This window comes from Musa acuminata, chromosome BXJ3-7 (genome assembly GCF_036884655.1).
Source record: "Musa acuminata AAA Group cultivar baxijiao chromosome BXJ3-7, Cavendish_Baxijiao_AAA, whole genome shotgun sequence".
Classification (NCBI taxonomy): domain Eukaryota; kingdom Viridiplantae; phylum Streptophyta; class Magnoliopsida; order Zingiberales; family Musaceae; genus Musa; species Musa acuminata.
Window position 1 is genome coordinate 35,842,501 of NC_088355.1, and position 14,083 is coordinate 35,856,583.

Sequence of the window (14,083 nt, forward strand, 5' to 3'; positions counted from 1 at the left end):
GGAATGGGAGAAGTAGCAACTAAGGAGGCATTTGAGTGGGTTGCTAGTTTTCCTAAGATCGTCAAGGCTTCTGCATTAATTGCTCGTATTGCCAATGATTTCGTTTAACATGAGGTAACTTATTATTAATTTTGAATTTTGAAAACCTTATTTAACATACTTATTGATCTTACAAAATAAAATATATCATATTTTCTTATATAAACACCACAAAATTTAATGAGAAAAAACATTTTCAAACAAAACAAAGAACTATAATTTTGAGGAGTTTATTAAAACGACAGTTTGCAGCTTGATGCTATGCACGGTAGACAATGTAAAACTTAATAATATAATCACAGGAGAGGATAATATACATATTGGAAGGGAGAAGAGGTAAAACTAAATAATATAACTTTATTCATCATCAGTCCTCTAATTATGCACTAACCTATAGTTTTATTTGAACTCCTAGTCCTACAAAACTCCAAGCATGAGGATATTGATCAAAGCTAAGTTTATTACTTCCAAATATATAGAGTTCCATGCTTTTTTATTTTGTGATACTTGCAGCTTGAGCAAACCAGGGAACATGTTGCCTCTACAGTCCAATGCTACATGAAAGAGTTTGGTACAAATGTGCATGTGGCATGCGAGAAACTCCAAGTTTTGATTGAAGATGCATGGAAAGATGTAAATAAAGAGTGCCTTAATCCAACTATAATATCCATGCCTTTGCTTGAATGGACAGTCAACCCTTTGTGTCTATTTAACGATATTTATAAGGATATTGATGGATACACAAACTCATCTATTTATACCAGAGACAATATTTCTTTGTTATTGGTGCACCATATTGATATTTGATCATGTACTCCTATCAATCCTATGGTTTGTATCTTAATCATGATCGATAGTATTGTTATTGTTAAAGATATTGAATCATTGTTGAAAGTGTTAGTAAATTTAAGTTTCTTGTGCTAACCATGCGAAGAAGCTCTAACCAATAAATCATTAGGAAAGTCTTTGTATGTTAGTTTGCTATAAAACCTCTTGTTTAAGGAATATATTTATATAAATCCATATTTAATAGTTTAAATTATAATATATTAATTTATGATTTAATTTGTGCATCTTACATGGATAAGTATTGTTACTCGATGTAATATCATATTGGCACATGGAAATGCTTATCTACCTACAAGAACTCTATCGATGATAGTTTAGTAATCTTCTCTATATGTGATGTTGGCGAACCTCTAATGCAGGTAGCAATATTCGTATAAAGTTAATACAAGTCAAAGAACATGGAATCTTATTTTATTTCATAAAATTTGCTGCATGAACAAATTAGGGAGCGTGTGATCTCCACTGTACAATGCTACATCATTATGTGGCATGTTAAAAGCTTCAAGATTTGGTTGAGGACACACGGAACCAAAAGTGTCTCAACCGAAATGCATTTCCCGTTCCATTGCCTGAAACTATTGTAAATTATACATGAATGATTAGAAGTGTTATATCAAGTTCATATGGATGCATACACCAATTTCACAAGTTCAGCCCTTTGTTACTTACATCATATCCTATTCATCATGTTGCCATTCTTATTACTCCTTAATGACAAATAGTAAAAGAATAACTAAATTTATTTAAGTAGTTTAAGTATATTAAAAAAACGATCCTTTTTAATTTGAATCAGACGATTCCAGCAAATGAATCAATTCATCTGTTCTAGTTTTCCAAGAAGCCAGCCTAATAAATGGACCAGATGGATCAGTTGAATTTCTGGTTTTATCCCATCTGGTTTTTTTAACTATGATTCGATTAATGATTGATTTCTATTTTGTGTAAAAGATTAATAAACGAAGTTAAGAGAAAAATGTTGATCATTACTTAAGAGTTTCGTTTGAATAAACTGTCCCTAATATAAACTAAAAGTTCTGCCAAAGCGACGAAGTACAATTGTTGTTGCTACTGCGCAAGTTGCAAAAACGAATAGGCGTCATCCATTAACTATTCATTTTGGAATCATCTTGTTTAATCTTATGCTTGCAGTATCTTGTACCATCATCATCATCATCAATATTATTATCTAATTTACTGTGTTGATGGGAGACCAAGCCTGTATGTCACCAACCGACGTAATTAATGGAATGCTATCTTCTCAAGTATCGGCTTGCTTACATGCAAATTAGGGTAGTTGTTCAATGCGTTTGGGACGGATCCAAGCGATAAGTCCTTATATCATTTATCATTCCTGCTTATTTATACATTTAATTTTATAAAAAAATAAATCCTTGAGGATTCTTAGTCAGTTTCAAAACTCACATTACACGAGCAAGACCACGAAACATTGGATCTTTGGGAACGCAAATAAATGTGATGGTGCAGTGCGCCTTAGATAAAGCTGCCCAGAAGAAGTTAATTAAACTTTTTTTTTTTTTAATAGTAAGCGGTAAAGACGAAATTTAATCTCAAGATTTTACAGTGATAATAAAAGTTAGAGCCTATGAAGCTAACTAATGACCACATTTATTGGATTTTCTAAAATTATGAGATAATTTACTTCCTTCAAAATTTAACAAGTTTCAAATGGATCACCATACACCATGGAGATTTTTCATCTTTCTTCAAGGCTTTATTCCTTCCCCATTTGTAAGCTTAATTCTTTCAAAAGAATGCAACTGCACTACTCCATGCTCTTTCTTATAATCTCGCCCTATCCTCATGTCTGATAAAGAAACTAATCCCTCCCGTAAAAGGCCCATCAAAGTTGCTCTCCCATTTTACTTTACTTCCATCTCCCTTCATCTCCCTACAAGGAAGGATGTGGATTCCACTACGGCTTGTCCCACTAAAATCCATGCTAAGCCACATAAAACCAAAGACTGCCCTTATGTCTCTACGCTATCATACTTAACTCTTTATTTTTTTTTTGTATATTTCTCAAACAATCATGGATCCTCGCTGTTACATGATGGAATGGGTGATAGATAAAACCATAAGATATTCCATTTTAATTATCTCTTAGATACTTTTCTTTGTTTCTATGAGTTGTAATCAGGACCGTTTAATTCTCTACATGATCTCAACATTACATTTGCATTTGTGAGTTTCGACCGGATCCACTTGATGTTACAAATTTAAATAATTTTAAAGCGTAGGTTAATTGAATACGACACTTGGAGTTTTAGTTGGGTCCCTTTAGCTCTCCTATCCAAAGTGTACATATAGTAAGATGATGATATATAAAGAGAAATAAACTTTTGTATATGAATAAATACTAGTAAGTCATAACATGCAGTGAAATTAAATTGAATCACAATCAAATAGAACATAAAAATTTACGTGGAAAACCCCTCCAACGTGAAAGGTAAAAATCATGGGATAAAGTAGAGATAATCCACTATAATAATAATGAATATATGAATCTTAGTCTTTTGCCCATAACTCTAGCAACAATCTCAAGAGAATAACTGGGATACAAGAATTATGTCACTGTGCACAATATCTAAATTCTCCCTAAGCAATCACAGCAAGTATCTATTGTAAATCTGATCACACTTGAGATGAGAACATTGCTGGATGATTGAGAACAGTTTTTCTATATTGTCCTTGTATTCTTCACTTTCTTTCTTTTGTTTTTCTACCCTTTTCTCCTGCTATTTTGAAATCAATTAGCTACTGTAAAAATCTGCCTCGTTGCTACAATTCTTCTCTTTTTTTCATAGCCACCACACTCCCTATTAGATCTAAGGTTTCACTTGAAAGAGGGTAGGCTGTGGGCTATCAACCAAACAATCTCTCCTTTCAGCCCATAAAGGAGGTTGTCTCATGACTCCTCAATGTGAAGCTATGACGATCAACTGTCGACATATCTCCTGTCTTTATTTTGGTAAAGTCTTTGTCAATATGTTTGTTCCGTTATCAACCAAACAATCTCTCCTTTTAGCCCATAAAGGAGGTTGTCTCATGACTCCTCAATGTGAAGCTATGACGATCAACTGTCGACATATCTCCTGTCTTTATTTTGGTAAAGTCTTTGTCAATATGTTTGTTCCGTTATCATCTGTATGAATTTTTTGAAACTGTAATTGTCTTCGATTACATTTCGAATCTAGTTATATTTGATATCTATATACTTTAACTTGATGCCATACTAGAGCTTGCCAAGCTGCTGTAGTCTTTTCATGGTGAGGAGCTCAAGGCGACTTCCATGTAGGTTTTACTTTTTCATATTATCTTCAGTTTGTTATAAAGCAGTTTGATTTGAAAAGACCACAGAAGCTGTTAGGTTACGTGTTTTAGATCTATCTTTGAATTTGACAGTAACATTATAGTTAGTGGATTGCATGAAGGTGCTTGTTTGGCTTGTTCCTTTTCACATTGCTTCGTAATTTATTATTATTTTGGATATAGATCTTTCTTAACCTAGTTATTATATTTTTTAAATTATATTAAATCAAAATCCTGCGATTATTTGGCTTGTTCCTTTTCACATTGCTTCGTAATTTATTATTATTTTGGATATAGATCTTTCTTAACCTAGTTATTATATTTTTTAAATTATATTAAATCAAAATCCTGCGATTACATCAGTCATCCTGAACAGCCTTTCCCTTTTCAATTCTGAATTCCCTTGCCAAAACGATAATTCCCTATTTAGTTTCTCAAAATTTGTGGATCCATGGACGACCATATTACCTTTTGAAAAATATGGATAATATAAAATTCATCAAAAGAGGGCAATAAACCGAAAATATTTCTGATTATATTAAGTATTGAGTCATCATTGTTGAGTTTTTACGAACCCATAATGGGTCTCTCCAGTCGACAGCTATAAGCGAAACCCCTCGAGACTCACCTTACCAATTCAATCAAAATGCGATGAAACACAATGCCAACCTGGCAGGTAGCATTAAAAAAGTTTTTATTACGTAACCTCCAAATCCAACCATAACTTACATTCTCTTACATGAATACCATAAAAACATTTTTAGAAAAATTGTGAAACTATACAAAAGAACCTGCAATGCTTGTAAAAATATCCAATGTTTAAGTTTACATAGTCATAAAAAAAAAAAGAATCAATACAAGTCAAACGACTTGCTATTTTTCATCTTGTTTCATGAAATTTGCAGCGTGAGCAATCTATGGAGAATGTTGCCTCCATGGTGGAAAGCTATATGAAAGAGTATGGAACAAGCATGCCTGTGGCATGCGAGAAGCTTCAAAACTTGGTTGAAAACGCATGAAAGGAACTGAACCAAGAGTGCCTTAAGTCGACTGTATTCCCCTGCCATTACTTGAAAGGATAATCAATTAAACATCAATGATTGGAACTATATACCAAGTTCATGTTCACGGATAGACCAACTATATTGGTTATACCAAGGATAATATATCTTTGATACTTGTTAATCTTATTCTGATTTGATCATGTTATCATTATATGGCCAAAATATATGTTACCTTAGACTTTGGTACTTTTACTATTTTTATATGAGTGTGTGCGCATAAATATGGGCTTGCACGTGTACATGCGCATATTCATATGCACGTCTATATGTATACATGCATACGTGCATGTAATAATATATAACATGTGTTCTTAATTATTATGAAGAAGAGTCCTTTGTATTTTGGGTGTAAAAATATAAAAAATATATTTACAATTTTTACAAAATCAAACCTTTTGTATTTTGGAACCTAAACCACCAATCTTGCTGCCTCATGTACAATTAATCACTTTGAGAGAGAGAGAGAGAGAGAGAGTTGGAATGAGAAAGGGAAGGAGAGAGGTGTCAAAAAGGCACATACAACTTCTCAATAACAAAGCCAAATATATTTCTTTCAATATGCTGATCATATATAAACAAAAAATGTTGTCTAAGTCCAATTTTATTTAGCTCGACTTTCTAGCAAAATATTTTATAGTCCTATAAAATTATTATATTAATTTTTTAATTCATCCCTATATAATACACATGATACAAGTGGCTTATGTTTTAGTTACATTTCTAAATTGCTGCCATAATTTGTATTTACAAGGTTATTATGATTCCTTTTTCTACGACAAGATTGGACAACACGTCCAATGAGTCACACTCAGCTATGTGGAGCTGATCCAGCTGATGTGGATACAGATTAATTGACTTATGCAAGCAATGTGGATGATGGGATGGTTTATAATATTTTTTATTTTTTTTATAGAAATTAGATTGATGTGATCACGAGAGAAAGGAGACTCGATTGATGTGATTATAGGTACATTGTGATTATAGGTACATTGTCATTGTATTTTTTATTTGTACTTATGTGCACACACTCATAATCAATTAAACATCAATGTACCAAGTTCATGTTCATGGATAGACCAACTATTTTGGTTATACCAAGGATAATATATCTTTGATACTTGTTAATCTTATTCCGATTTGATCATGTTATCATTATATGGCCAAAATATATGTTACCTTAGATTTTGATATTTTTGTCATGTTTTTACGAGTGTGTGCACAGAAGTACGAGCACGCTTGTGTATACACGCATATTCATGTATACGGCTATGTATATACATGCATGCGTGCATATAATGATATATAGCATGTGTTCCTAGTTATTATGAAGAAGAGTCCTTTGTATTTCGGGTGTGAAAATATACAAATTATATTTTGCAATTTTTACAAAGAAAGCTTTTTGTATCTTGGAACCTAAACCACTAATCAGAGAGAGAGAGTTGGAATGAGAAAGGGAAGGAGAGAGACTTGTCAAAAATAGAGACCTACAACTTCTCAATAATAAAATCGAATATATTTTTCAATATTCTGATCATATATAAACAAAAAAATGTTATCTAACTCCAATTTTATTTAGCTCGACTTTCTAGCAAAATATTTTATAGCCCTATAAAATTATTATATATATATTTTTAATTTATCCCTATATAATACACATGATACAAGTGGCCTATGTTTTAGTTACATTTCTAAATTGCTGTCATAAATTGTATTTATAAGGTTATTATGATTCCTTTTTCTACGACAAGATTGGACAACACGTCCAATGAGTCACACTCAGCTATGTGGAGCTGATCCAGCTGATGTGGATATAGATTAATTGAATTATGCAAGCAATGTGGATGATGGGATGGTTTATGATATTTTTATTTTTTTTTATAGAAATTAGATTGATGTGATCACGAGAGAAAGGAGACTAGATTGATGTGATTGGCTATTATCCTTCTCGACAATCTCAACACGTCTCCAACCAATCCAAAGGACAATAGTACAATGGATCACTTTCAATTAATACAATCATAGAAAAAATTAATGATGGGGAAGTAATATAATTGTTTTGCTTTGTAGTACAGAATATTAGATTGATGCTATTGTACATCCTTTCTCTTTGAAGTAAAAAAAACTAAAATCATAGTCTTTATATATGAGATTTAAATTAAATGAGATGTGTAGTAAATAAAATTTTATATTAGTATTTGTTATGTTTTCTAAAATGGTATTAAAGTAAAATGGATAATATCTTTTTGATACTTGTTAATCATATTCCGATTTGATCATATTACCATTCTATGGCCAAAATATATGTTTGGCTATAGAATATCTTAGACTATATTACTTCTGCTATGTTTCTATGAGTATGCGCACGTGAGTATGGGCATGCACGTCTACATGCGCATATTCGTGCGTATGTCTATGTGTATGCAAGCATGGGTTTATGTAACAATATATAACATGTGTTCCGAGTTATTACGAAGAAGAGTCCTTTGTATTTTTGGATATGATAATATAAAAAATCTATTAGCAATTTTTACATTAAAAAAAAGCATTTTGTATTTTGGAACCTAAACGACTAATCTTGGTGCTCCTCGTACAATTAATCGGAGAGTTGGAATGGAAAAGGGAAGGAGAGAGACGTACAACTTTTCATATATAAACAAAAAATATTTTCTAAGTGCAATTTTGTTAAACTCGACTTTGAAGAACAATAGTTTATAGTGCTATGAAATTATTATATTATTTTTTAATTCATCCCTATATAATACACATGATACAATTGGCTCATGCTTTAGTTATATTTCTAAATTGATACGATAAATTGTATTTGTAACGTTATTATGGTTTGTTTTTCTACGACAAGATTGGTCACATTCAACTATATAGATCTGATCCAACCGACATCGACATAGATTAAATGAATCATGCAGGCAATGTGGATGATGGGAAGGTTTTTATTTATTTTCTTCTACAGAAATTAGATTGATGTGATCGGACATACATTCTCATTCCAGATAAAGGTATCAAGATCCAATTGACTACTATCTTTCTTGTGGGAGCTTTTTAATAAACAGGTTAAGGTTAGATAAACTTCATTTGATCGAATCTAGTGATGAATAGAGACAGGTTTGTAACTATTCCTCGTTGTCTTTGAAGGATATGGCAACCTTGACAATCTCAATCCATTATCCAACGAATCCAAAGGAATAATTAATGCAATCATAGAAATAATTAATGACATATTATTGTTGTTCTTTATAGTACAAATATTAGACTGATGCCATTAGACAACCTTTCTTTTGGAGTCAAACAGAACTGAAATCATAATCTTTATATATGAGGTTTAAATTAAGTGGGACGGGTAGTAAGTAAAATTTTATATTAGCACTTGTTATATTTTTTTAACAAGTAAAAATTTTATGAATATATTATATAAGAACACTATAAAAAAATTATAGTTTTTAATTCCGTATGGCACCCTAAATTAGACCGGTCAATCCTCCTATTTAAATAGATAGTTCTCAAAATTAAATTTAATATCAGCCCAATTAGACCAATCTAAATTAAAATTAACAAAAGATAAAAATTAATCAAAAATTGATTTTTTTTCTAAATTCGATCAAAATGAGATTGATCAAATCTACTTTTAGTCAATTAGTTAAAATATGGTCAAAATCAAATTTGATTAAAGAAGGTCAAATTAGTCAATTTTATAATTTAGGATATAAGTCAAAAATATTTAATTCGAAAGACAAAACTATAATTTTTCAGAATATGTAGTAAAAATATCTGATTTTTAAAGGGCAAAGCTGTTAAGGCTGAAATTAAAAGAATTTATAAAAGTAAAAATGTAATTTTAATGGATGAAACCATAATTGCTTAAGGCATGTGGCCACCGTAATGCATGGCATGTCCCTCGCTAGCTATTGCGACCATCCATCACCTACACATTGTCAGTCTAGATTCCCTTGGTGACGCCCATGTGAATGGTCATTCGCTCGCAATATAGCCATTGCCCGCCAATCATCATTCATAACCAATCCCTCATCGATGTTCCTTTCCCTCGTGCACGGCTATCATCATTATACGAGACTCATTGGCCACATATGTCCATGTCGACGGATGCCCCTTGAGACTCCAACGTCCCATCAATATCGGCCATGGCCAATACACGTCATCATAGTGGCATCATTGTAATTATCGATCAAAAGTAGCACCCTGCCTTGCTATGCTACGACATGCAGCGACATCATGATCAGGGCATGCCGTCGAGACTCTAATAGTAATTATAAGCATAAAAACTATAATTATGATATTATTATATAAAAAAAATTTACTGTTAAAATTAAATATGACTATGGTTCATGAAACAAAGATGTGTGCATATAGGAATATTTTATGAGTGTTCTTAATCATACCTCTTGTTTAATATTATTTTATTTTTTTATTAAAAAAGTTTCTCTTTTAATTGCATTGTAATATTCTGTTTTTATCATTTTCTTGCTCCCCATCCTCACAGATCCTCTTCTTTTAAATACATGTCTTGAAACTCTTATAATATGTTTATTCTCATTTTCAATACCGAATGATATTTTTGTTTGAAAAAAAAGAGTGCCGATAGATGAGAGAAATTGATTGTATACAATTAAAGCACAAGATGGTGTCATAATGGAAGGATTAGCAATTCTTAAAGCCCTAAATATGCTTCTGCTAACATCGTCACCGACGTAAACAGCACAATATACACTCCCTGATTCCTAGATGGCATTGTCTTTTACATTGCTATCCTTTGTGCGAAGCTGAAGGTTGTTAAGTTCAGCTTCATCCCTAATAATCACCATCTTGCATTTGTTTGGGGAGAACTCACGAGGTACTCTTCCTTTTGGAACGCTGTTGCAACAGCCCTGCCTAGCAGCTGTAACTCACTTTCTTAGGTGCTAATGCGTCTCATGTGAGGCTGCAGTTCCAGATGACTTCCCGTATTGAAGTCGTGGAGCTGATCATCCACCACAGAGAAGGGAATAAGCACAGCCACATGTTCGCCGGAAGGCTTGAAACACGAGGACAGACTCATCGGCCGACTGATTGAAAAGCTATCCATGAAATAGATTGTGGCACGAGACCGTCCCATCATGGATGTGGGGTTCGGAACATTCCATAAGCAGTCTTTAATATTTGGAGGTCCCATCATAGATATGAATTCCAATAATTTTCTTCTAATATATATTAAGAAAATCCTCCAACATGTTGTTTTTGCCTATTCATTTAAGCATAATTGGATAGATTTTGGAAAGAAGTTTTTTTTTTTTAACTTTTGTCAAAAAGAATCTTTTATTTCTAGAATTTTTTAATAATATATATATGTTTAATATCTGGAATACTCTTAGGTTGATAGTCACCTACCAACAGATCGGTCAGAGCTATTGACTGTGCTGCAATCAAAGCACACAATACTGTAATAGCGGAAGGAATAGCAACTTGAAACCCTAAATGTTTTACAGCGCAGGAGGGCTTAAGCAAGATATGGATTCTGCAGTCTTTAATAATGCTACTCTTTCTATGAGGCTGAAGGTTGTCGAGTTCATCTTCATCCCCCGCACAACTTAACACTTCTGCTCACAATCATCTTTATTTTGGGAAGGCTGATGCGACAGCCTTGCCTAGCAGCCGCAACACTCTTTCTTAAGTGCTAATGCATTCCTTTTTTCGAAAAACAAAAACAAAACTGTAGCTGTAGCTGACATTAAGTCCAAATATACGTCCCATTTGAGGCTGCAGTTACAGGTCCCCCACCGTAATGAACTCCCGGAGCTGATCATCGACTACCAATTGATAAAGTTATAATCTAATGTGCATTTTGAGTTATGTAGGATTAAATTTAATTATAGAGAGATAATTTGATTAAAACAAGAAGAATCAAGTTGGGCCGAAATGGAACATGTTAGAAGATTGGATGTCGGACCGGAAGAAGGTCGACATGTCGGCAGAAAGCTTCGTGCCATGAGTTTGGGCATCGGGTTAGAAGGATCGGACATTACGCCAAGAAGTTTGGGCATAAGTGCTAATGCATTCCCTTTGACAAACGATTGATGGATGACAAGGAGGAGCATAACCTCCACAAAGTGAACATGCTGTTGCCATGGGAATCCATAGTCCCTTGTGTTGGAATTCCTTATAAATTCCAACACAAGGGGACATGCTCTTGCCATCTGCCAGCTTGAGTTTTTTTTTTCCACTTAAGAAAATGGAGACTATGGATTTGTTGTCACTTGCTCCAGGTGGAGATTCTGGTTCGCAAGTCTGCCGGCTTTCATCCGAGCGTGTGGGGCGACTGCTTTATCATGTTATACCACTTGAGGATCTGATAACAAAATGTTCAATGAATAGTATATACGCAGCAGATTTAGATGATCTAATAGTACGTACACCCAGATTTAGATAATCTCCAAAACGTTCAACGTACAAAGCAGCTTAGCTGATAAAAACCTAACGATTAATAGTAAGGCCATGAAATCAAATCCCGCTTGCCAATGGTGAAAAAAAAAAAACTCTATTGGATCTACATTGCTTAGGTCATACATCCTTGGGTTTCGTAATGATGGCATAAATATATCATTATAGATTCGAATAATTCATAGATTTAAGTTTATCCCTTGTCGGCCTCGCCAAGCATGTGAGAGCATCGACACGTGGGCAATCAACTTCCAAATCCTTTCATCTAAAAATCTCATGTGAACTTTTTTTTTTTGTATGTTAACATATTTATATCAAAGAGACGATCTCTCGTGCGCCTTCTTTGAAATTAGTAATTGCTGCTTTAGTACTATGCCATGCAACCAACCACACACATCCACATGTGAGAAAAATATTTGAGAATTCTATTACTGAAACTTGATTACTCCGAACAAGATAATCTATAGATTCCTTGGTTATATCTTAATCTTAGCAACAAATCAAAATGATCTTAATATCTACTTTGATAGGATTTGGAATTCCTCACTCAGTCTAATACTCAAAATTGGTCCCAAACACCTTCTCTATCATGAACACTTTTGTGTTTTAATTTTTCATTATGTTATGTCATGTTATTTTTAATTAATTATTTTATATATCCTTGCATAGGGTGCAATGTGATTGTAATTACATATTACAAATAACTATGTCAGGTAACAAAATCCTGACATTGAACATGGCAGTAGGTGTTGTGGCAGCATCTTTGTGAGAGGGAAGCCATCTTGAGATGTCACGAGGCACGAAGAGAAACTTACTTGGTGATTGATGCGAATAAAACGAGAATTATTTCGCTGAACTAATCAAATTGGAGGTTTCATGATTGAATAAAGATGAAGCATCCCAAAATGAACCAACTCATATGAGTGGATCGCTCCTACAAAAATATGTAGATAGGTTTTGAAAGAAATTTAACCCTTTAAAGTAAAAAAGAGTTCGATTAATACACACATGGAAAAAATGTTGAAAGTTAAACTAAAGTTTAGATAATATTATTTATAGTTTGAGAGTGAGTAGACTGATATGATGAGTTCGACACTGTTTAGAGTTTATTATAAAACTTAAGTTAATATACGATTATATACATGATTTATAGTTTCTATTACGAGAGTGAGAGCAAGGGTGATGGATGCAAAACTAATTATATCTCGTCTTTTTCCTATATTATTCGAAGCAAAACTAATCATAGGACGTCAATTAAAGATGATGGATAAGCTAAAACATAAGCCAATAAAAAAGGAGCGTACAGTCCCTGATGGCCCATTCGTTATCTTCTTTCTCATAAAACGTGACACTTACGAAACCAAACCAGATTCAAGACTCTATAAATTGCTACACGAGGCTGCAGGCTCTCTTCATCCTCTCATCACTTGCATCCAGATCAGAATGGAGAACATGATTTCGCAGCCACACGTTCCAGGTGATGAAGTGGTGATTCGCAAGTCTGCAAGCTACCATCCCACCGTTTGGGGTGATTACTTTATCTTACAGGCCGAGTCCTCCCCCAGTACACAGGCATGTATATACACATATATCTCACTTATGTTCTAAGTTTTAGGCAAGAAACTCTCCGAGAACGAATGGTGTTAATGTTTCATTAACATGAAAAATGTGCGCTTGCTACTTTCTTTCGGTTTTGTTGGTTGAACAATTAATTGCTATGCTATGGTGGATGCAGGAGTGCGATGCAAGGATGCAAGAGAGAGCCGAAGAACTGATGGAGCAGGTAAGAAGCATGTTCAAAGACACTACCGACATCTTGCAAACTATGGACTTGGTCGATTCAATTCAGCTTCTTGGTTTGAGTTATCACTTCAAGAAAGAAATAAGTGAAGCATTAAAACGAGTCCATGATGCCGATTTTAACGATCATGGTCTCTACGATACTGCTCTCCGGTTTCGCCTGCTGAGACAAGAAGGGTATCATGTGACCCCTGGTAATATGCTCTTACGTTTCCTTGGAGTAGATGTATTTGTATGTTTTATCTATAATTATGTTTGCAAAAGTAATATTTACATATATTACTTTTGCAAACATAATACATATATATAAATACATATATATATATATATATATATATGTATATATATATATATGTATATATATATATATACATATATATATATATATACATATATATATATATATATATACATATATATATTAATTCCAAAACAATACGATCTTCTTTAATCATCTTTTATTTAATTCAATCATAGAGGTTGGCAGTACCAAAAATATTTTCTCCGGTAAAATAGACATAAAAATCACACACAAAAGTCATTGTATTGATTAT

The 14,083-nt window shown here is 33.2% G+C and overlaps 1 protein-coding gene across 1 annotated transcript in view; it reads left to right on the forward strand.

Moving 5' to 3' along the window:
- Positions 1-5,237, forward strand: part of LOC135586287 ((S)-beta-bisabolene synthase-like) — an 11,060-nt gene extending 5,823 nt beyond the window's left edge. Inside the window, exons 5-6 of the mRNA XM_065159406.1 lie at positions 553-672; positions 5,124-5,237. Of these exons, the coding sequence (XP_065015478.1) occupies positions 553-672; positions 5,124-5,237 (234 nt within the window). The remainder of the gene's footprint in view (positions 1-552; positions 673-5,123) is intronic.
- Positions 5,238-14,083: the final 8,846 nt, after the last annotated feature.